The 21,418-nt window shown below is 37.6% G+C and overlaps 1 protein-coding gene across 1 annotated transcript in view; it reads right to left on the bottom strand.

Moving 5' to 3' along the window:
- Positions 1-492: 492 nt before the first annotated feature.
- TTC26 (tetratricopeptide repeat domain 26) overlaps positions 493-21,418 on the bottom strand; it is a 50,012-nt gene continuing 29,086 nt past the window's right edge. The window contains exons 9-18 of the mRNA XM_041753554.1: positions 20,902-21,004; positions 19,399-19,454; positions 18,015-18,068; positions 16,616-16,679; positions 14,399-14,487; positions 14,102-14,185; positions 12,355-12,424; positions 11,431-11,537; positions 4,810-4,943; positions 493-2,834 (exon numbers count right to left, since the gene is read on the bottom strand). Coding sequence (XP_041609488.1) covers positions 2,723-2,834; positions 4,810-4,943; positions 11,431-11,537; positions 12,355-12,424; positions 14,102-14,185; positions 14,399-14,487; positions 16,616-16,679; positions 18,015-18,068; positions 19,399-19,454; positions 20,902-21,004 — 873 coding nt within the window. The 3' untranslated portion in view covers positions 493-2,722. The remainder of the gene's footprint in view (positions 2,835-4,809; positions 4,944-11,430; positions 11,538-12,354; positions 12,425-14,101; positions 14,186-14,398; positions 14,488-16,615; positions 16,680-18,014; positions 18,069-19,398; positions 19,455-20,901; positions 21,005-21,418) is intronic.

Below are 21,418 nucleotides of genomic sequence, written 5' to 3'. Positions count from 1 at the left end.
ATATGAGGTCAGGTCTCATAAGTCTTTTGTTCTACCATCTATGATATGCTTAATTAGTCAGTGAACAAGTATCTGTGAGCTTTCTTGTGCAAGGTATGGTACTGGCTCTAACACTTTTGAAATGAGCTATGACTCAGCAAAGAGCCAAACGGAATATGATCAAACAGGAACCACAGCCTTAGTGGACAGGGCTTCTAAAAATATATCTACTTTCCTCTCTCATAAAGAGTTAACTGTGGAGCCCCAAACTTTGTTTTTCCCCTCCATTCTGAAAGAGGAAAGAGGAGAAGGTAGGGCACCTGGGTGACTCAGTGGTTGAACATCTGCCTTTGGCTCAAGTCATGATCCTGGGGTCCTAGGACTGAGTCCCACATGGGCTCCCCATAGGGAGCTGCTTCTCCCTTTGCCTATGTGTCTGCCTCTCTCTTTCTGTGTGTCTCTCATGAATAAATAATTTTTAAAAATTTTTTTTAAAAAAAGAGGCAGGGGAAGGCACATGACATACCCAAGACCTGCATTCACCGCACTCAACAGAATACCATAAGACCAAATAATAAACTTTAATTTGAGTATATTGCAGTACAATATAATAATTCTTTTGAAGTACAAAAATAATTTTAAAAATTTTCCATTTGCAAGTAAAATTTGCTACCAACTACATTGATGTTCTGAACTGTACATATGACACTACATTCCTAAGCCTGTACCCTCTTCTCTCCTGTATCATCACATATAAGAAAAACTACCAAGCAATCTTGAGACCCCGCCAATAGTTCAAAAGTAGCTATCCTTACTAACAGAATTGGATGGTATCCCTCTTAAACTAGACTATGCTTTTTTGGCTCAATACTATAGATTAAAAACTTTTTAGAAATTAGTTTAAAATTCCAGGAATTGCTAGTTTTGGAGTATCTGCTTTTCTCAAAAGACAGGACAATGGCAGGGAGAAGCTAGATTGTTAAATTCCACAAAAACTCATTTAACAGTAAATCACCATCAATGGAAAAGCTTATTAAGTCTAGGAAATTTGAAAATAATAGCAATTAACTGGAAGACAAATTTCATTGCCAAAAGCCACTGAGGAGTTCCATCTGTCTTTTTCCACTATTATGTTTCCTAATATTTTACGTGAGTGCAAGTAAAAAATCACAAGATAACTAAATTTAAAGCACGCTCTGTCCAGCTCTCATCTAGTACCCTAGATGCTGAGAACCAACTACTGAAAAAGTAGGAAAATGTAATGACAAAGCAGCTTTGGCATATGAAAAATGATACGATTTTGTTTTCTAAAATTCAGTTATTCAGGCCAGTTTGTTTTGACCCGTGCTCTGAATGGGTTAGATCTGGGTCTAAGATAAAAGGAACTAAAAGAACCCCTCACAACCATCCAGAAGGCAAAGGCTCCCTGCAGAACCTGATCTTCTCCCCTAGGCTGCTCCCCTGCCCTGTTTCCAGCTCCGTTCTGCATAACTTCCTCAGCCACAGTGTGGCTGGGGGCACACTGGGGGCATAGGTGTATCAGCCCAGGCAGTGCAGATGTGAATTCTCTAAGCTGTCTGGAGTGCTCCAAGGAATTAGGACTTTCTTTCAGTTCGCATGCTGGAAGGGGACGGCTCTGCACTTTCTACACCTGTAATGCTGCAGACCTTACACTAATAGAAACAAAATGCATGGTATAGAAACAAAGGTAATCTGGTACAGAAAAACATGTACATCTATTTTCTGAACATCAGTTGCCAGTCTAAAACTGCTCAGTTGTATAATAGGTTTGTGTTGCAAGAGCTCAGAAACATGGGGCTGGAATATGACTTAGGACAGAGTCCAGCCATTAGGAGATTCCTCAAAGGACTCCACACAATCCATGCTTTATTATCATTACATTAATTAACAGCTACACTGCATATGTTTGATCTTTGCAGCCCTACTTTCAAAATTGATGTCTATTGAACAAGATATATGAAAAAACAACGCCTAGCCTGTTTTGTTCCCTAAAATATACTGGAGGAGTGACTAATGCAATCGGTATACTATTTCTTGAACATTTGTAGATGTACCACATGGATTTTTTTCTATGGTACGCACCTTCTGAAAAACTGCAATACTCCTGTTGCTTCAGTGTACCATGTTATTTATCATCAGAATTACTGAAAGAGTAATCCCTGAAGTTCATTAGCCATTAACGAGTTTGATAAGGGATCTTCCTGCCACTCTTAGAATCATATCACTATTTATGACCTCTGCTCTCCCAAGATTCAGAAATGCATTACAAAATTCTTTATGGAATTTTCTAGTAAAATGGGATAATGTACACATGGGCAAGATGAAGACTACAGAATGATGGTGCCTCTTGAGCATTAAAGGCATTTGTTATTGCAGCGAGGGGAAAGTATCATGGAATGCCAATATTAAAAAAAAAATGATGCCATTCTCCTTAAAGTCAGTAAATTATATAAGAGTTCTCTGAGTACTTTTGGAAGAAAGGCACCAGACAAGTCCAAAATCTTATTGCTAGTTGGATCATATGGGGACCATAGCATGGACTATGGTGCTTAGTTCAGCCAGGAAGCTAGTTCTAAGCAAGTCAGTCACTGATCTTGATGCTTGAAGGGCAAGGAAGGAAATGTCAAAGAACAGAGCCCTGCATCTTACATTAAACTAGAGGAAAATGATTTCCAATTTCACATCAAAGTGGTGACTGGATCCCTAGGACTCTGGAGCTATTTTAGATAGGCACTCTGTTTTCTTTGGCCCATTTCTTCATGATCCGGATGATGTACTCCACTTGGGTGTTACCTGTGCTTCTCAGTAAATGGAGCACTTCTCGAAGGGTCTCTCTGAGGAAAAGATTTGAAAGGACAAAGCGTTTCAATAAACCATGTAAATTAACAGGTAAAATAAACTTGTACTTATTCTTCACATACTTCCAGTAGGGCATCTTTGGTAACAGATTATTTTACTGTGTATTCACAAATAGTTATGAACTTCCAAGCCTTCTATTTTTACAGTGGTATAGTAAAATGGAAATTCTATGAAATCCTTCTAACCAACCCAAATTTCCCTTGTTTACTTATACTATCTATATACATGCTGTTAATCTTTCTGTCTTAATATGACATTAGTATTTCTATTTCTACGCCTATTCTTTTGACCCAATAGAAAAAGGGTGTATCAAGGAGCTAGGTTCAAAGAGTTGGGTTCAAATTCTAACTCTGTACTAACAAGTTGCTTCTCTGAATCCAAGTTCTTCTTTCTTTAAGGTGGCAATCACCATAAACTGAGAGTCAATGCCATATTTGTTAAATTTTACAAAGACAGGGCACCCTGGGTGGCTCAGCGATTTAGTGCCGCCTTCAGCCCAGGGCCTGATCCTGGGGACCCGGGATCAAGTCCTGTGTTGGGCTCCCTCCATGGAGCCTGCTTCTCCCTCTGCCTGTGTCTCTGCCTCTCTCTCTCTCTCTCTCTCTCTCTGTCTCTCATGAATAAATAAATAAAATCTAAAAAAAGAATGTTTTACAAAGCCAGAGGAACGAATGATTTCTTCAAGAAAATTAATATATTAATACATATAGAAGACAGGAAAGTTCAAGGCCAAGATTTAGCAAAAACCCAGTAGTTATGTTTTTTGTTTGTTTGTTTGTTTAAGTAGGCTCCCAATGTGGGGCTTGAACTCATGATCCTGAGATCAACACCTTGAGCTGATAAGAATTGGATGCTTAATTGATGGAGGCAACCAGGTACCCCACTCTCAGTATTTATGTTTTAAGTAATTTAAATTTAATTAAAATTAAAACTCATGTTTTAAGTAATGCATACTAAAAACTTTCCTATTGGGGATCCTTGGGTGGCTCGGCGATTTGGCGCCTGCCTTTGGCCCAGGGCGCGATCCTGGAGTCCCGGGATTGAGTCCCACGTCGGGCTCCAGGCATGAAGCCTGCTTCTCCCTCTGCCTGTGTCTCTGCCTCTCTCTCTATCATAAATAAGTAAATAAATCTTAAAAAAAAAAACTTAAAAAAATAAAAAATAAAACTTTCCTATTGCCTTATCAAATGTATAGGTGACTGCCCACTGATCCTCTTTCCTAAGAGTTCACTCATATTTTCTATTTCCTTTTTCCCTCAAGCATCTTCTTTCACCTAAAATTCTTTAAACTTGTGTTTAGGATTGGAAGTAGACACAAGGCAGGAAGTAATTTTTGATACATTATTTACTTTTAAAAAATAATCACATGTCCTATTCATATACTAATAAATACATTCCACAAGGTTATTTTTAGAAAACTGAATTTAGTTTTAAGTATTTTCAGTTTTGTTACAAGTGGAGCTGTATGTTACTTAATTTTATGTAAATCTACCGTCTTAGTACTTCCTGGAATATGAGAAGGCAAAAGAAAAAAAAAAAGAATTAACAATTATCAACCATACCCACTCCATTCCTAATTCTTTGAAGCCGAAACTAAAAGACATGAAAAAAACAATAGGCAAAGAAGGAGTACAAGAGACTGAAAAAGACTTTGTTTATGAAAATGATTCATTTGGAGCCAAATACAGATCTTGCTCTTACATATGAAAGCTATAGTATATAGTATAGTATAGTATACTCAATGTCCCCAGTACATATGATTTGGGATGACCTGATTTTACGACATAAAAATTTCTGGAGGATAAAAGTCAGATAGAAACATGAAACACCTTAATCTTTTATTCATCATTATAGTTTTGGGTTTTCAGAACATGGCATTTAAGAAAACAATTCTTTTCCCTCACAAACCAGCAAAAGAATAGAGGTAGTGTCTCTTGTGTGATTACTTACTTGGGTTCTCTTCCAGCTAAGATCATCTGGAAAATGCCCACACAGGCACCCCTCTTGCCTTCCCAATATTCAGGGTTGGGATCCAGCCTCTCTAAGACATCAAAAGCTTTGGCTGAATAATAGAACTGGCCCATCTGATTAAAAGAAAGTATTGTGATGATACTTGTATCCAAAAGATTGCACCAAATGAAACTAAATGTAAAGATACCATGAAACAGAACTGTATAAAAGAATGTATGGTTGGTGATAACATTTTCAGTAGCAGACTAGATAAATTTCAATTTCTTATTAAAACAAAAAGAAGGAAAAGCACAATTTAAGTACACGATTCAATTTATATCAGCACCTTCATTCAGTTTTTGACAAAAAAAACATTTTTTTTTACATATAAGTCAAGTTATGCTGTAATCACATTTGTCATTTCTTCTAATTATAGTGTAATCTTTTTTTTTTTAAGACTTTATTTATTTAGGGACGCCTGGGTAGCTCAGTGGTTTAGTGCCTGCCTTCCGCCCAGGGCGTGATCATGGAGTCCCGGGATCAAGACCCACATTGGGCTCCCTGCATGGAGCCTGCTTCTCCTTCTGCCTGTGTCTCTGCCTCTCTCTCTCTCTCTCTCACTGTGTCTCTCATGAATGAATAAATACAATCTTTTTTAAGGATTTTAGATTTTAAAGATTCATGAGAGACACGCACACAAAGAGAGGTGAGACACAGGCAGGAGAAGCAGGCTCCTCACAGGGAGCCTGTTGCAGGACTCGATCCCAGGGCCCTGGGATCACAGCCTGAGCCGAAGGCAGACGCTCAACTGCTGAGCCACCCAGATGTCCCTAATTATAGCGAAATCTTGATGATAAACTGATGATTGTGATTTGAGCAAGGTATCTTTCATGTTTCCTCAATACATTTTGTAGATTACTACTATATTTCATTTTATGCTAATTTGACCATGTTCAACCCAAGAGAACATTACTTTCCCTGACCTTGTTCCTAAATTCTCAAAATGCCTAGATGGATACTACTACTCTAAACACCAAATCTTCTAAACGTTTAATTCATTTTGACAGACTTCTTTCCCAAATATATTACACATCTCCTAGGCCTCATAAGAGCATGCCTAATAGGATTAAGTTTTGCTTAGATGAATTTTCTTGGCTGGCAATCATAAATGTAGTATTGCCATTTCACTGAAGGCTTCAAATTGCTGGGTAATTCCCCTTGATCAAGGTGGTTTAGTTACCTCTCCATTCCTGTAAACTGTTGTTCTAAACCTTTGCTAATTTCCTGAAGATCTCTATTGCATTCTTAGCTTAGTGTTTTCTATCCTTCAGGAGAGACACAACTTTCCTCCCTTTGATTCAAATTATACTTGCACTTTCATCATCCTTCCCTCATTTCTGCCCATTTTAGAGGAAGAAGTGTTCTTATTCCTTTTCACGGTTAATCTTTCTTCTTATGTTCTATTCAAATTATTTCTGGTCAAATAACAATGTGAGTGGTGTATGAAACATAAATGTACAGTTTAATGCCTATAAAATGAATGCAAGTATAATCACCACCCAGGTCAAAAACCAAGACATTGACAGCAAAACAGATGCTCTCTGTGTGTCGCTTCCAGATGGCAACTTTCTCCTTCCCTCCAGAAGCAACTACTATTCCAACTTTTATGGTCATCAGTTTTTGTTAAAAGTCTTTCACTTTGGGACACCTGGATGGCTCAGTGGTTGAGCTTCTGCCTTTGGCTCAGGGCGCAATCCTGGGATTCCGGGATTAAGTCCCACAATGGGCTCCCTAGAGGGAGCCTGCATCTATCTCCTTCTGCAGATGTCTCTGCCTTTCTGTGTCTCTCATGAATAAATAAACAAAATCTTTAAAAAAAGAAGTCTTTTTTTTACAGTTTTATTACCTATGTATATGCCTTTAGACAATATAATTAAAATGTGCTGCTCAAAACTTTATCTATATGACTACCTATATAGTCTTTTGTGTCTTGCATATGTTAAGATGCATCTATATTGCTGGATATAGCTCTAGTTGGTTCATTTTTTAGAACTTTTTATTTCTAGATTTACAGGAAGTTACTGAAGATAGTACAAAGAGGTCCCATGTACCTTTCACCCAATTCCTCCAGTTTATTATAGTATAATATCACAGTATCGAAACCAGGAAGTTGACATTGCTACAAAGTGTGTGTTTAGTTCTGTCATTTTATCAAATGTGTAGATTCACGTAACTACCACTGCTATCAAGATACAGAACTATTCCATCACCACCAAGCTTTGCTACCTATTTATAGTCACATGTGCTCCCCTCCCTGCTCACAGTCCATAACCCCCAACAATCACTAATTTGTTCTACACTTCTACAATTTTGTCATTTCACAAATGTTATGTATATATGAAATCAAGCAGTATGGGACCCTTTGAGATTGGCTTTTCTTCACTCAGCATAATGTCCTTGTTATTCCTTATTAGTCCAAGTTATTTTGGTACAGTGTAAGAAATAGAATCAATGGTTTATAATACTGTTGTATAGTGACAGGCAGTAGCTACACTTGTGAGCATATATATAGTTGTTGAATCACTATGTTGTATGCCTGAAACTAATGTGATATTGTGTGTCAACTATACTTCAGTTAAAAAAAAAATCCAAGTTATTGTGTGTACCAATAGTTTGCTCCTATTATATAACTCTGAAAAAGCAGGAGGGATCTCTGCCCAAAGTTTGGTTTGGATGTCAAGAGTGGTGATACACTAAGAGAGCATGGAAAGATTTCTTACTTACATAATTGAGGTCTGCGGGGGAAGTAGGGCAGGCCTCTCAAGCAGGTTCAACATGGCCTGATAGAACAAGGCAAGGAGACTGGCTGGGTTTTTATTGCAGTTGGGGGTGGGGCTGGGATGAGGTTCCTGAGCAGGAGCAAGGTCTTGTGTGGTTTGAATCATCTGATGGCGCCAGAGGAGTGTGTAGCATTTCTTATCATTTTGTCCAGATATGGGGTACAAGGGGAAGAGGGAAGGGTGGAACTTAAAAGCTGTCAGCATTCACACATCAAGAAATGGAGTCAGGCCTGTCATCACCATTCCTGTTTATTAATGAGTAGTAGTCCATGCCAAACCAGTTTGTTTAACCATTCACTACCAAAGGACACTTGGATCATTTCCAGTTTTTGGCTATGACAGATAAAGCTGCTGTTAACATTGGGTATAGGTATTTGTGTGGACACAGTTTTCATTTCTCTGAGATAAATGCCCAGAAGGGTGATTGCTGGGTCATATGGTAAGCATACGTTTGTTTGTTAAAGAAGCTGCCTGTTTCACAGTATATATTTTTTTCATCCTTTTACTTTCAACCTACCTATATCATTATATTTGAAGTGAGTTTCTTATAAAATGCACATAGTTGGGTCATGGTTTCTTATCCACTCTGTCAATATCTGTCTTTTAATTGGTATATTTAGACCATTTACATTTAATGCAATTATTGCCATGTTAGGACTTAATTCTGACATTTTTTTTTTCCTCTTTGCCCTTTCTGTTTTTCCTGGACAGGGATATCTTGCATATATCTCTGTAGTTTGCAGCTGAAGAAATACATGATTGTGCAATTAGCACAGGAGGACAAAAAAATCTGACTTGACCTCTCCAGTGTGCTATATATATCTTTTTCCTGCTTTTTCTAAATTGTAATAAAACTTAGCCATGAATGTAACTTTGAGTCATGTGAACCGTTCCAGTGGCTCACCAAACTAGTGGGTGGTCATGGGACCACTGAGACAATAGGTAATACTAAATTGTTTATTGAGATTGTTATCTTCCTTTGATCTTTACTCCATCTTTCTCTCATCTCTTTGAGGGCCTTCCTCCATCAAAAATGTTCCCACTCTCTTGAATCTTTAATCTCCCTGTTTAACAGCTCCTCTGGCTAAGGATATACTTTTACTCCCTACTGTAAAAGAAAAAAGAACTCCCACCATCTGCAGAAATACTCCCCTACCCCTAAATCTGTGTTTTCCCTTTTAAGTTAGCAACACATTTCCCCCTTATCTTTAGCACTTTTTTTTTTTTTTGACTGTCGTCTACACTTACTGAGTCTGCTTTCTAATCTCATTCTCTTCTCTATCCACTATTGTTTTCTCAGGTCTCATACAATTCCATCAGGTTGCAGATTTAACATTCTCCTCCCTTGGCTTTTGATAAAATAGGAACAAGAAAAAGAGGAATGAAAAGCACTTTTTATATCATTCCTGGTTCTTTTCTTTCCTTTATGTCCATCTTCATCCTCTGTCTCTTGCACTGATTCTTCTATTTCTATCCCTTAAACTCTGGTGTTCATGTGGTTCCTTACCCCATTCACTGGTTAACCTCATTCTCTCCCATACTCTGCCGCTACTACTGCTGCTGCTACTATTACTACTACTATTATTACCACTACCACCATCAGCATTAACTACTGTTAACTTTTTTTTCCTTTTTTTTTGGTGGGGAGGGGCATGTGCATGGGTTGGGAGAGAGGAGAGGCAGAGGAAGAGGGAGGAGAGGACAGAGAGTGACTCCTAAGCAGCCTCCATGCCCAGCACATGCAGAGCCAATCCCATGACCCTGGGATCATGACCTGAACCAAAATCAAGAGTTGGATGCTTAACTAAGTTATCCACGTGCCCCTACTGTGAACTTCTAAAACTACATCTCTAATTCTGACCTCTCATATGAACACCCTGATAATTTCCCACATGTAATATCTCTACATGGAGCCCCAAACACACTTCAGATTTAAAACATGTACAAATGAACTAAATTCCTCTCTGAATGTTTTCTTTCCCTTCTGCCTCCTTTAACTCACTTCATCTTTGCCATCTACGAAGTCATATCAAACATTTTTTTTTTTTTATGATAGTCACAGAGAGAGAGAGAGAGAGAGGCAGAGACACAGGCAGAGGGAGAAGCAGGCTCCAGGCACCAGGAGCCCGATGTGGGATTCGATCCCGGGTCTCCAGGATTGCGCCCTGGGCCAAAGGCAGGCGCCAAACCGCTGCGCCACCCAGGGATCCCCATATCAAACATTTTTAAGTTTCCTATGTTTTAAAACCTTTTCCAATGATGGTGATTCACTTTCTTTTAGTAGTGATTCACTCTAAAATGAGCTATTATTAATTAATTTAACACTAGACTCTATACCTAACATTTACCTAACAGGAAGAAATATTCCAAAAAAGGAGTTTCCTATTTGAGACTAATTTGTAAAAAAGCTTTTAATATATAGGATGATATATAGGGCCTAGCTATAGAGCCCAAAAGTCCTCCCTCCTTCTCTCTGCTTTTTCAACTCCCTACATGCACATACACACACCCCTGTTCCCACATACATACATAAAGAGCCAGTCCTTTACTAAATTTGGTTGCTTTTTTATTCTGTTTCTGGTTCCTTTGTCTCTCATCTACTATCTGTACCTAAGTATTTCCCCAGGATTGGTTTGCAACTCTCTACTCTTCTCACTTTACTTCCTTACTTGGGTAATCTCATTTTTGGAGGCTTCAATTACTATTGAAATGGTGATGATTTCTCTAAATCTAGTCTCTAGATGTCAGAGGACATCTTTCTTGAGTTTTAGAACCAAAATTCCAACTACCAGATGAATACCTCTACTTGGATGGTATCTAAAGACTCAAACACAACCTTTAGAAATCTAAAACAATCTCCTTAAATCATTGTTTCATATATATTGTGCTATATTTTATTTATATGTATACATTTTGATGTACATATAAAACCCTAAAATGCTGTCTAACTTTTGAGTTCAGTTTGTTTCTAAAAGGGATGATATTTTTTTTTTAAGATTTTATTTATTTACTCATGATAGACACACAGAGAGAGACAGAGACACAGACACAGACAGAGGGAGAGGCAGGCTCCATGCAGGGAGCCTGACATGGGACTGGATCCCGGGATTCTGGGATCACGCCCTGGGCTGAAGGAGGTGCTAAACCACTGAGCCACCCGGGCTGCCCTATATTTTTCTTTTTTAAATATCTTATTCATTTATTTATTCATTTATTAAAGTAGGCTCCAGGGCAGCCCGGGTGGCTCAGCGGTTTAGTGCCACCTTCAGCCCAGGGCGTGATCCTGGAGACCAGGGATCGAGTCCCATGTCAGGCTCCCTGCGTGGAGCCTGCTTCTCCCTCTGCCTGTGTCTCTTCCTCTCTCTGTGTGTCTCTCATGAATAAATAAAATCTAAAAATAAAATAATAATAATAAAAATAAAATAGGCTCCACATCCAGCATGGAGTCCAACAGGGGGCCTGAACTCACGACCCTGAGATCATGACCTGAGTTGAGATCATGAGTCAGCCACCTATCAACTGAGCCACACAGGTGACCCTAAAGGTTTTATTTTTAAGTAATCTCTATATCCAACATGGGGCTTGAACTCTAAATCCTAAGATTGAGTCACACGCTCTTCCAACTGAGCCAGCCATGCCCCAGAGATGACATTTCTGATAGTCCGATGTGAATCCTCTCACCAATGGCCATTTAATCTCTAGGCACCTCTCCCTAATACTTAATCAGTGTAGCACTTGAGACTGATCTTTAGTTTTCCCTTTAGATCTCACTCAGACTCACCTTGTAGCAGTCATTAGCAATGAGCTGTAAGAGGCTAAAGGACTCTCCAGAGGTTTCCATCTTGAGATAAAGTTCCCAAGCTAGTCTTGGTTTCTTGTTCATGATATCTACAAAAAGAAGCAAAGATTTGTGCCTCTTAAACGTATAGGAAATACAATTCTACAACTTCTCTTCTTTGCATTTGGTTGTATGTTCCAAGCAAACAAAGAAATGGTAAACAGCTCTTATGGAGAAAGTTTGCAATGTTACATTAAGCTGATTTTCCGTCAGAATTTTACCATATATAAAATAGTTACTGATTTTTTAGATTGGGTTGATTTTCAGTAGTTCCCACTTTGCTCATCTGCTTAAAAGGCACTATCATTCATTCAATCCTACTTAGAGCTTCAGCCTCACTTAGAACATCTGATTACAGAAATCTTCCTATGACTTCAAAAACTCTGTGAACATTTTAAATCCAGGTGAAAAAAAGGAGCAAGGAAACATAATGAAGAGGTGGTAGACAGACAAGACAGAGGTTTTGGGCTATAAAATATACAAAAATAGTTATGTTTTTGACATTTTACCACTTTTCAGGTCTGCATCATAATAAAAAGGTAAAATTAGCATAACAGTCTCATTTAGAAAAGGACCCTGTAAACTGAGATTCTGAAAACTTTAACAGGGCTGATGGGAGAACTTGGCATCTTTCAGGCTGTTGATGCTAGGCCAACACTGTACGGCAGAACTAATCACGATATAAATGTATGTAATGCAGGTATATGACCATCCTTACTGAATAGTATTAATGATGCTTAATTTCAGTGTTTACTCATCCTATGAAATGAAATTAGAAATGTTTGCTGTAATTTCCATCCAGAAGATTATGCAACAGAGAATAAAAAGAGAGGAAGATTCCTCTGTAACATTTAAAAGAAGACTCACAGCACCGAGCTAACCAACTGAGGTAAATGTAATCATTTTTCATCTTCTCACTTTGGATTAAAAGGAAAACCTGCAAGAAGAGGAAAGAAAATGAATAAACATGAGTTTATTTTTGCAGTAAAAATACCGTGTTGGGTTGCCTTTGATTAGTATTTAGTGTAGCCTTACATACGGTCAAATCCTCTACAGGCTGCTAAGGAAAGGACAAAACTGGGGGACACCTGGGTGGCTCAGTGGTTGAGCGTCTGCCTTCAGCCCAGGGCGTGATCCTGGAGTCCCAGGATCGAGTCCCATGTCGGGCTCCCTGCATGGAGCCTGCTTCTCCCTCTGCCTGTGTCTCTGCCTCTCTCTCTCTCTCTCTCTCTGTCTCTCATGAATAAATAAATACAATTCTTAAAAAAAAAAGAAAAGGACAAAACTGTGGTGATGTAGACACACTTCTCTCAGTTATTGATATCACAAGATGACTGAAAAAGGTTGGTAAGGATATAGAAGATTTGAACAAAATAACAATTGCATAACACCTATTTTGTTCAACGGCACATGACTATGTTACTGAGCAGTAAAGCAAGTCTCAACAAATTTTGAAGGACTAGTGTAATACAGAGCACACTGGATAACCACAATATGATGAAGTTAGAAATAAAAATGAAATAGCCTGGGAAAGATAATACACATACTTGAAAATCATGACACACATTTTAAAATAACTCCCAAAGAAGACAAAATCGTGTAAGGTAGAATTAGAGTTTGAATAATAACAAGTGGAACAATTTTGCTAAATAATAACAAAATAGAATAATTCAACTTTATTGCTTTGAATGATTCAGGTAAATCAGTTTATGGAGTTAGAAGTCAAAACAGCAGTTAGCCGTAGGAGAAAGGGACGGATTCAAGGAGATGAGGGGTTCCTACAATTACAGGGTTAGGGTAATGCTGTTTCATGATCTGAGGACTGATTATTTGGGTACGTTCACTTTAAAAAATCATCAAGCTGTATACTTTTGTGTTGCTTTTATAAAATATATCAGAAAAAGGAAAACATTAATATGGTTATAAAATCTGTTGGTCTATTCACATTATACTTTTTATTTTTTATTTTTTTAAGGATTTTATTTATTTACTCATGAGAGACAGAGAGAGAGAGAGAGAGGCAGAGACACAGGCAGAGGGAGAAGCAGGCTCCATGCAGGGAGCCCAACGTGGGACTCAATCCCGGGTCTCCAGGATCACACCCTGGGTTGAAGGTGGCACTAAATTGCTGAGCCACCTGGGCTGCACACATTGTACTTTTTTTTTTTTTGCACTTTTTAATGTAACCTAAGAACATAGGAACTTTTCATAATCCTTTGCCCTTGAACATTTTATTTCAGTGAGAAAAAGATAACAATGTTTTTCTTTTTATTATTTTTTTCAGTTTTTAAATTCCAGTTAGCTAACATACAGTGTAATATTACTTACAGAATTTAGTGATTCAACACTTAACATACAACAGCCAGTGCTCAGCAAAAGTGCCCTCCATAATCCTCATTCCCCATTTAGTCTATCCCCCACGTCTTCCCTCCAGCAACCCTCAGTTTGTTCTCTACAGTTAAGAGGTTTCATGGTTTGCCTCTCTCTTTTTTTTCTTTCCCCTATGTTCATCTGTTTTGTTTCACTCTGGAAAACAGTATAGAGGTTCCTCAAAAAGTTAGATAACAATGTTTTTAAATAGAATCATTCAAATGCATCAAAAGCATGTACCCACCTCTTCACCCTCACTGGTATTGCCTGTTGCAGCTTTGGCTTGGGCATAATTAAAGTTAAAGATGTCATCATTGTAAAAGTAACTCTGAAAAACATCCCAAGAATAGGTCACATTGAGTATTAACATAGAATATATAACATATCGGTTATACTGGGTAAACTCAAAGATAATCTTAAGGAATTAGCAGACACCATCAATGCCATTGTAGTAAAAGGGCCATCTCTAAAACTATCTTACTTCTGACACATTATAAATAGTATTTGGTAGACAAACTCATCTAGAAACTTCTATACTGACCTTAAATGAGTTGAGGTAAATCAAGACATCATCGAATTGCTTAAGCAGAAAGAAACAAGAAGCCATGCACTGCCTCCCAGGTATTGTATCTGAAATGGAATAGGAAAAGAAACCAGGTAAATTAATGAAACTGGAAGTTCTCTTAGCTAAAATTTGAGTTACTTTATAATTTAGAGATAGGAATATATTCCAAGACGTTTTTCAGGACTATGAAATTATAGTTTCTATTCAGTGGACAAAACCTCAGCATAATGGAGGTCACAGCACTTGAGAGTAGCCAATAATCTCTCGGGGCTAACTTACAGACTCCAGAAAAACACACACCCTGCAGTCTACAATATTCCTCAGATTTTTTTCCAGAGCTTTGAGTCTTTCACACACTCTGACATGTGAACATTCAATTAACAGGGCTTAGTCTCCATCATCACTCATCTAAGACAGCCTAGCACTTCAATGGAGAAAATAATTTGCCATGGAACCATCTGATCCTGATCCTGACCAACTTTCTGTGTTAGTGGATTCCTGTTTGAGATAGAGAATTAGTATAATGCCCACCCTTGCCACTGGCACTCCTGTTTGTTCTTGCTCTGTTCAATTTTTTCCCCATAGCACTTAAATTTTTTTTTTTTAATTTTTTTATTTATTTATTTATGATAGTCACAGAGAGAGAGAGAGGCAGAGACATAGGCAGAGGGAGAAGCAGGCTCCATGCACCGGGAGCCTGATGTGGGATTCGATCCCGGGTCTCCAGGATCGCGCCCTGGGCCAAAGGCAAGCGCCAAACCACTGCGCCACCCAGGGATCCCTCCCCATAGCACTTATTACAGCATATATACCATATAATCTCTTTATTTTGTTTATTGTCTGTCCCACTAGACTGTATGCTCTACAAGGATGGAGGACTTGTTTCTTTTGTTTACTACTATATCCCCAACACCTCAATAAATTTTTCTGTATGAACGAATCAAATGAAGAAAGGAAATATTATTCAGTAAATGGTTTTGGTGAAATATTTGAAAGAAAATGAATATCCAGGTTCTAAAAATATTTAACAACTACTGTTGTTCACCACAAATACTGTTCATCAGAATAGATGCTGGCCTTAGACAACTAGTACAAACAGCCATATTGGTTCATACTGGCTAACCACCAGCCCTTTTAATAACCCTTTCTGAAATCTTACAGTCAATCTTGACTGATGAAGTCAATATTTTAATAATGAAAATGAAACAACAAAACTACTGATGGGAAATATAAGTAAAAATTATATAACTGTGGGGGTACAAAAGCACTTTTGAAGCTAGATACCAATGTAAAATATCATTATAAAAAGATAAGCTTAAATAAGATTTAAATATTTTTCTATGTGAAAAAATACCATAAGCAAAATTAAAAGGCAAATGACCCACTGGAAAAAATATCTATGGGGCAGCCCCGGTGGCTCAGCAGTTTAGCGCCGCCTTTGGCCCGGGGTGTGATCCTGGAGACCTGGGATCGAGTCTCATGTCAGGTTCCCTGCATGAGCCTGCTTCTCCTTCTGCCTGTGTCTCTGCGTCTCTGCCTCTCTCTCTCTCTCTCTCTCTCTTTCTGTGTCTAAAAATAAATTTAAAAAATCATGAATAAAATCTCTAAAAAAATAAATTGAATAAATATTCTTTAAAAAAAGAAAAAATATCTATGACATGATAAAACTTGAATATATAAAGAGCTCTTGAAAAATCAGTAAAAGTTAACATTTTAAATTGAAAACAGAATCAAACTTTAAAAACTCTCATGAGGGAGATCCCTGGGTGGCTCAGTGGTTTGGCGTCTGTCTTTGGCCCAGGGTGCGATCCTGGAGTCCCAGGATGGAGTCCCACAAGGGGCTCCCAGCATGGAGCCTGCTTCTCCCTCCTTCTGTGTCTCTGCCTTTCTCTCTCTATGTCTATCATAAATAAACAAATCTTTAAAAAATACCAAAAACCTCTCATGAACTAAAGATTACATTCATTCTCTTCTATTTATATAATTTCTCATCCCACCTTAGCTGAAATGTTGAGAAGAGCTAACCCAACATTGTCTTCTGTGTCTCTCCCACGGGACCTCCTACTTGATACTTTTATACTTTGCTGTTAAGCCTGACAGATGTATCCTGGGACAGGAACTCAAACTTCACCAGTCAATATATGACCAACTCCAATTATGAATTATGTGAATGAGTACTGATTTCAGACATACCACACTCACTCGCTGACCCTCCCACCAGCTGGAAGAACTGCTGGGCAATTTTCATATGGTCCCTCTGAAAAACAAAGCAGAGCTGAGATAGCTGGTAGAAAGTGAAAATATTTTATTTGTATTAAACTTTAGGATTTTAAAATATTTGCCAGGACTTAACGTACACTCTCATTTTAAATCCTCTCCCAAACAAACTAATTCTAATTAGTGTAAGCAACTAGAGAATTATAACCTGAAACTAAGTTAAAACCTACCCTGGGTCACATAAAAAAGAAGAAAGAAAAATCCAATCCCCAAACTCTATCCTAAAAGCAACTTAATTAAATGAATTTATTTATTTAGTCATTCATTCACACATTCAACAGATACTTATTGCTCTTTTACCACACATCAGATCTTATGGTAGGAGCCACGGTTATAAAAAGGAGTATTAATTCAAAACACTCATTCACTTACTCAATAACTATTTACTGCCTACCCACTATATGAGGTGCTATAGAGTGAGCTAGAGATAAAAATATTTATTTATATCCCCTCCGTTCCCAGAAGAACTTAATGTGCCATATTCAGATAAGAACTTAATTTTAAACAGTGTTTTGATGTTTAAAAAAGTCTTTGCCAAAAAAACAATTATCCCCATTTTATAGATGTCAAAATAATAGATAAGAGGTATGCAAGGCTAACCAAACACACTGGAAATAAGAATGAAGCTGTGCAATGTTTTGTAGTTGTTATTAGATATAAACCTTGTTTAAGGGACCCCTGGGTGGCTCAGCAGTTGAGTGTCTGCTTTCAGCTCAGGGCGTGATCCTGGAGTCCTGAGATCGAGTCCCACATCAGGCTCCCTGCATGGAGCCTGCTTCTCCCTCTGCCTGTGTCTGCTTCTCTCTCTCTCTCTTTCTCTCTGTGTGTGTGTCTCTCTCATGAATAAATAAATAAAATCTTAAAAATAAATAAACTGCTTAAAAATTGGGTATTTAAAAGGTGAAGCAGCATTAAAGCTTTCTCTTTGTCTTTAAATAACAGAATTCTTTTTATAATGGAATCTGCATTGGGAGATATGGAGAAAGAAAAGGAAATTCATGGGATCCCTGGGTGGCGCAGCGGTTTGGCGCCTGCCTTTGGCCCAGGGCGCGATCCGGGAGACCCTGGATCGAATCCCACGTCGGGCTCCCGGTGCATGGAGCCTGCTTCTCCCTCTGCCTGTGTCTCTGCTTCTCTCTCTCTCTCTCTGTGACTATCATAAATAAATAAAAATTAAAAAAAAAAAAAAAGAAAGAAAAGGAAATTCAGATGAGCCTATTTGTAAGCTTATTGCTGGTTGAACTTTAATATTCATTTTGATCTTTTCCACACACTATAACTGCAAACTATAGATTACCAGTAATTTCACACTCACCGAACCCATTTCCTGGCCAAGGGCCGCATTGACCACTCCTTTGAGGATATACTCCTGGCAACATGGAAATAATACTAATGAATTTCCAAAGAATGTGTAGCTACAAGATCTCTCTCAAATTAATTTCAATTTGATGCTTTATATATATTATCAAAAGTTACCCAGAGTCACTTTTCTCTGTTCCATCTCTGGCTTGAATGAATTAGGAGACTTTCATTTGGTTTTTAGGAAAGTGGCCATATAACAGAATTCACCATATTTGTAAATTCACAGTCTTAAGCAGAAAAACTTAGTGGAAACTTCGAGAAGTTAAGTTTTATTTCAACTCAGTGGAAAAAATTAACAATAAAATATTTACGTAATTGTTTTTATCAGTTTATTAGCTACTACCATTCTTTGTGACCACATCATATATATTATTTTCCCTTTCCAATCAAATAATAACTTTTGTTTGCTAATACTCTTTTTCCTAAAAAATAAAAAGTATCCTCTGATCTCCATTCGTAAGGTATGCTCTCTTGTGGAGCCCTGGGGTCTCACTTCTACCCCTTTCAGACTTGGTTCTATTAAATATTAAATGTAAATATTAAATAGATACCTTCCTTAGCAGCTTTATTAATTTTTTTTTTTTTTAGCTTTATTAATTTTTTATGTAAGTACTATTTCTATTTAAGAAGGCTCATAAAATGAGCAGTAGAAAAGATGCTGAAGCTTTTAATACATCTAAGAAATATACCTGTTTAGATTTCATAGGGCCTAGAAACATTTCAGTCTTTCATTCAGTAAGTGTAATGTCTGTTACATGCTTAGTGTACATGGTGTTGGAAATACAAACAGGCAGAGGCCCTGACTGCAAAGAACTAACAATCTAGTAGAGAAGAAAGACAAGTTACAGACAATTATACTAGTGAAATAAGTTTCTATAATCTTGTTTCTGTATCTTGTATCTAGATTTCAGTTTTTTCAAAACTCATCCCTTTGGAGGAAATGACCACATACAAGGGAGCTTAAAAATATTAAAAAAGGGACTCCTGGGTGGCTCAGTGGTTGAGTGTCTGCCTTTGGCTCAGGGCGTGATCCCAGAGTTCCAGAATTGAGTCCCATATTGGGCTCCCTGCATGGAACATGCTTCTCCCTCTCCCTGTCTCTGCCTTCTCTCTCTGTCTCTCATAAACAAATAAATAAAATCTTAAAAAAAAAAAAAAACATTAAAAAAGTCCAGAATATTCATTCTCATCGAAAGTCTCACAGGACATTCCTAGATCAATATATATGGTCTTTCCCAAGATTCTACAAGCTGGAAGCTTGTCTAATATGACTTCCCACTACCTTTCTGAAATTCTTTTAACATAAGTAGGTTAGTAAAAAACACATTTTCAAATACCTGAGGAGTAGTAGGTTCCAAATCCTTAATTAAGTTATAAGCTTCTTGTACATCATCTGAAATACAAGAAATAAGTAGCTAGACTAGTCTGTATTCCAACAAACTGCTCTGAAACAGTCCTGAAAAGGTAAGATCCTTTAGTATTCAAACGTTCGTGGGAAGTATGATTTGTTCTATGTCTTCTAACTCTCCATCAAGTTCAATGTGGAGTAATTATCCTAAAGATAACCAAATATCTTAGGAAACCTGTAAGTTATGAAGCACCTACAAAAATTCTCAAGAATATGGACTGAGTATTATATAGCAATGGCATTGTAATTATATAAGTAAAATGACCAATTTTTTTAAAAAGACAATATAAAGTATGTATGAGTCAGATGACAGGAAGTCTGGGATTTGCTTTAAGACGTTTCAACAGTAAAAAGGGACAGGGAGAATGGATGAATGAATGGTAATATTTTGAAGACTGTTTGAAACTGAAATGAATATTTAGGTATTCATTTTGGGTGTTTTGACTATTTTGCTTAGAATCTGAAAAATTTTGTAATAAAAATTAATTTCTAAAATATAAAAGATATTTAATTCTTGTCCAAATGCCTATTTCTTTGTGCTTATATATCAAATAGAACTGTTTGCAAGTTCATGTTCTTATTTTAATAAACACTCACATTTTCCGGATGCCTGGGTGGCTCAGAGGTTGAGCGTCTGCCTTTAGCTTAAGGCATTATCCTGGCCCCGGGATCAAGTCCCATAGCGGGCTCCCTGTGAGGAGCCTGCTTCTCCCTCTGCCTGTGTCTCTGCCTCTCTCTCTCTCTCTCTCTCTCTGTGTCTCTCATGAATAAATAAATAAAATCTTTAAAAAAAAAAAACCACTCACATTTTCCTCGATGAGGAATATGTTGTCTGGTTGGTTTCTACCACGCACCTAAAAAGGCCCACACTGTTAGTACAAGGCCCATGACAGTGCTACCACCAATGCATGGTAGCTACTCTCCTATACTCAAAACTGTTAGATTGAAGACTGCTTAGGCATATGTCTAACATTTTTAACCTTACTTAGGGGCAGTGAATACCACATTCTCTTTGAATCATAATATTTCTCATAAGAAACTGGAAGTACAAAGAAACAGAAAGGCAGACAACCACGGCAAATAAAAAATAGTTGATAAAAAAGACTCAAGAAAATGTGGATGTGCACTATAGGTAGGGAAACACCAGAAAAAGAACCACAAGAAAGGGGAGGGGAAAACAGTACAAAAATAGAAAGGAAAAAAAAAAACTGAAATAGAATGGTTAGAGAACAAAAAGACAGAAAAAGAAGAGGAAAAAAGAAAAACAGAATGAGGGAGAAGGTTGGAAGCAAGAGAAGAGGAAAGAGAGGATAAAGAGAAAAGATACAACAAATAAGCACCAATAAATTTGTTCCCTCCTATGAATTTCAGCTAGAGATTAGATGTTCTAAAATATCTCATTATAAGCAAGACCAAAACAAATTATTCTTACCTTGACGAAGGTAGTAAATCACTAAGTTTAACCGAGCTTCAGGAATGACATCAACCAGAGGAGGCAAAACCTGCAAAGCCCCTTCACCTCCTCGAAAAACCACCTAGAGATAGAGTGAGTCTGTTATTATGGCAATAGGTATTAATACATTTATTGGTGGAAATGTTTAATTAAGGAGATACAACTTATAACTGGGCACTCAGTTATTCTTTGAAAGGTTGAATATATTTCTGAAGTTCTCAGTATACACATGACCTTGACCCCATTGAAAACAAGCTATTTATCAAAATTGTAAGAAACAGAATAAAGGCATAAGCCTATTATACATTTCCTTTTCACAAGAACTGCAGAAAACTCTTGAAGTACCCAAAAATTAATGATAAAACTTTTTTTTCTAGACAGATAATCTGTATCAAAAACTCCACAAAGGGCAGCCCGGGTGGCTCAGGGGTTTAGTGCAGCCTTCAGCCCGGGGTGTGATCCTGGAGACCAGGGATCGAGTCCCACATTGGGCTCT

Source organism: Vulpes lagopus, chromosome 4 (genome assembly GCF_018345385.1).
Source record: "Vulpes lagopus strain Blue_001 chromosome 4, ASM1834538v1, whole genome shotgun sequence".
NCBI lineage: Eukaryota > Metazoa > Chordata > Mammalia > Carnivora > Canidae > Vulpes > Vulpes lagopus.
The sequence above is the reverse complement of the archived record's forward strand: the minus strand, read 5'-3'. Positions and strand labels throughout refer to the sequence as shown.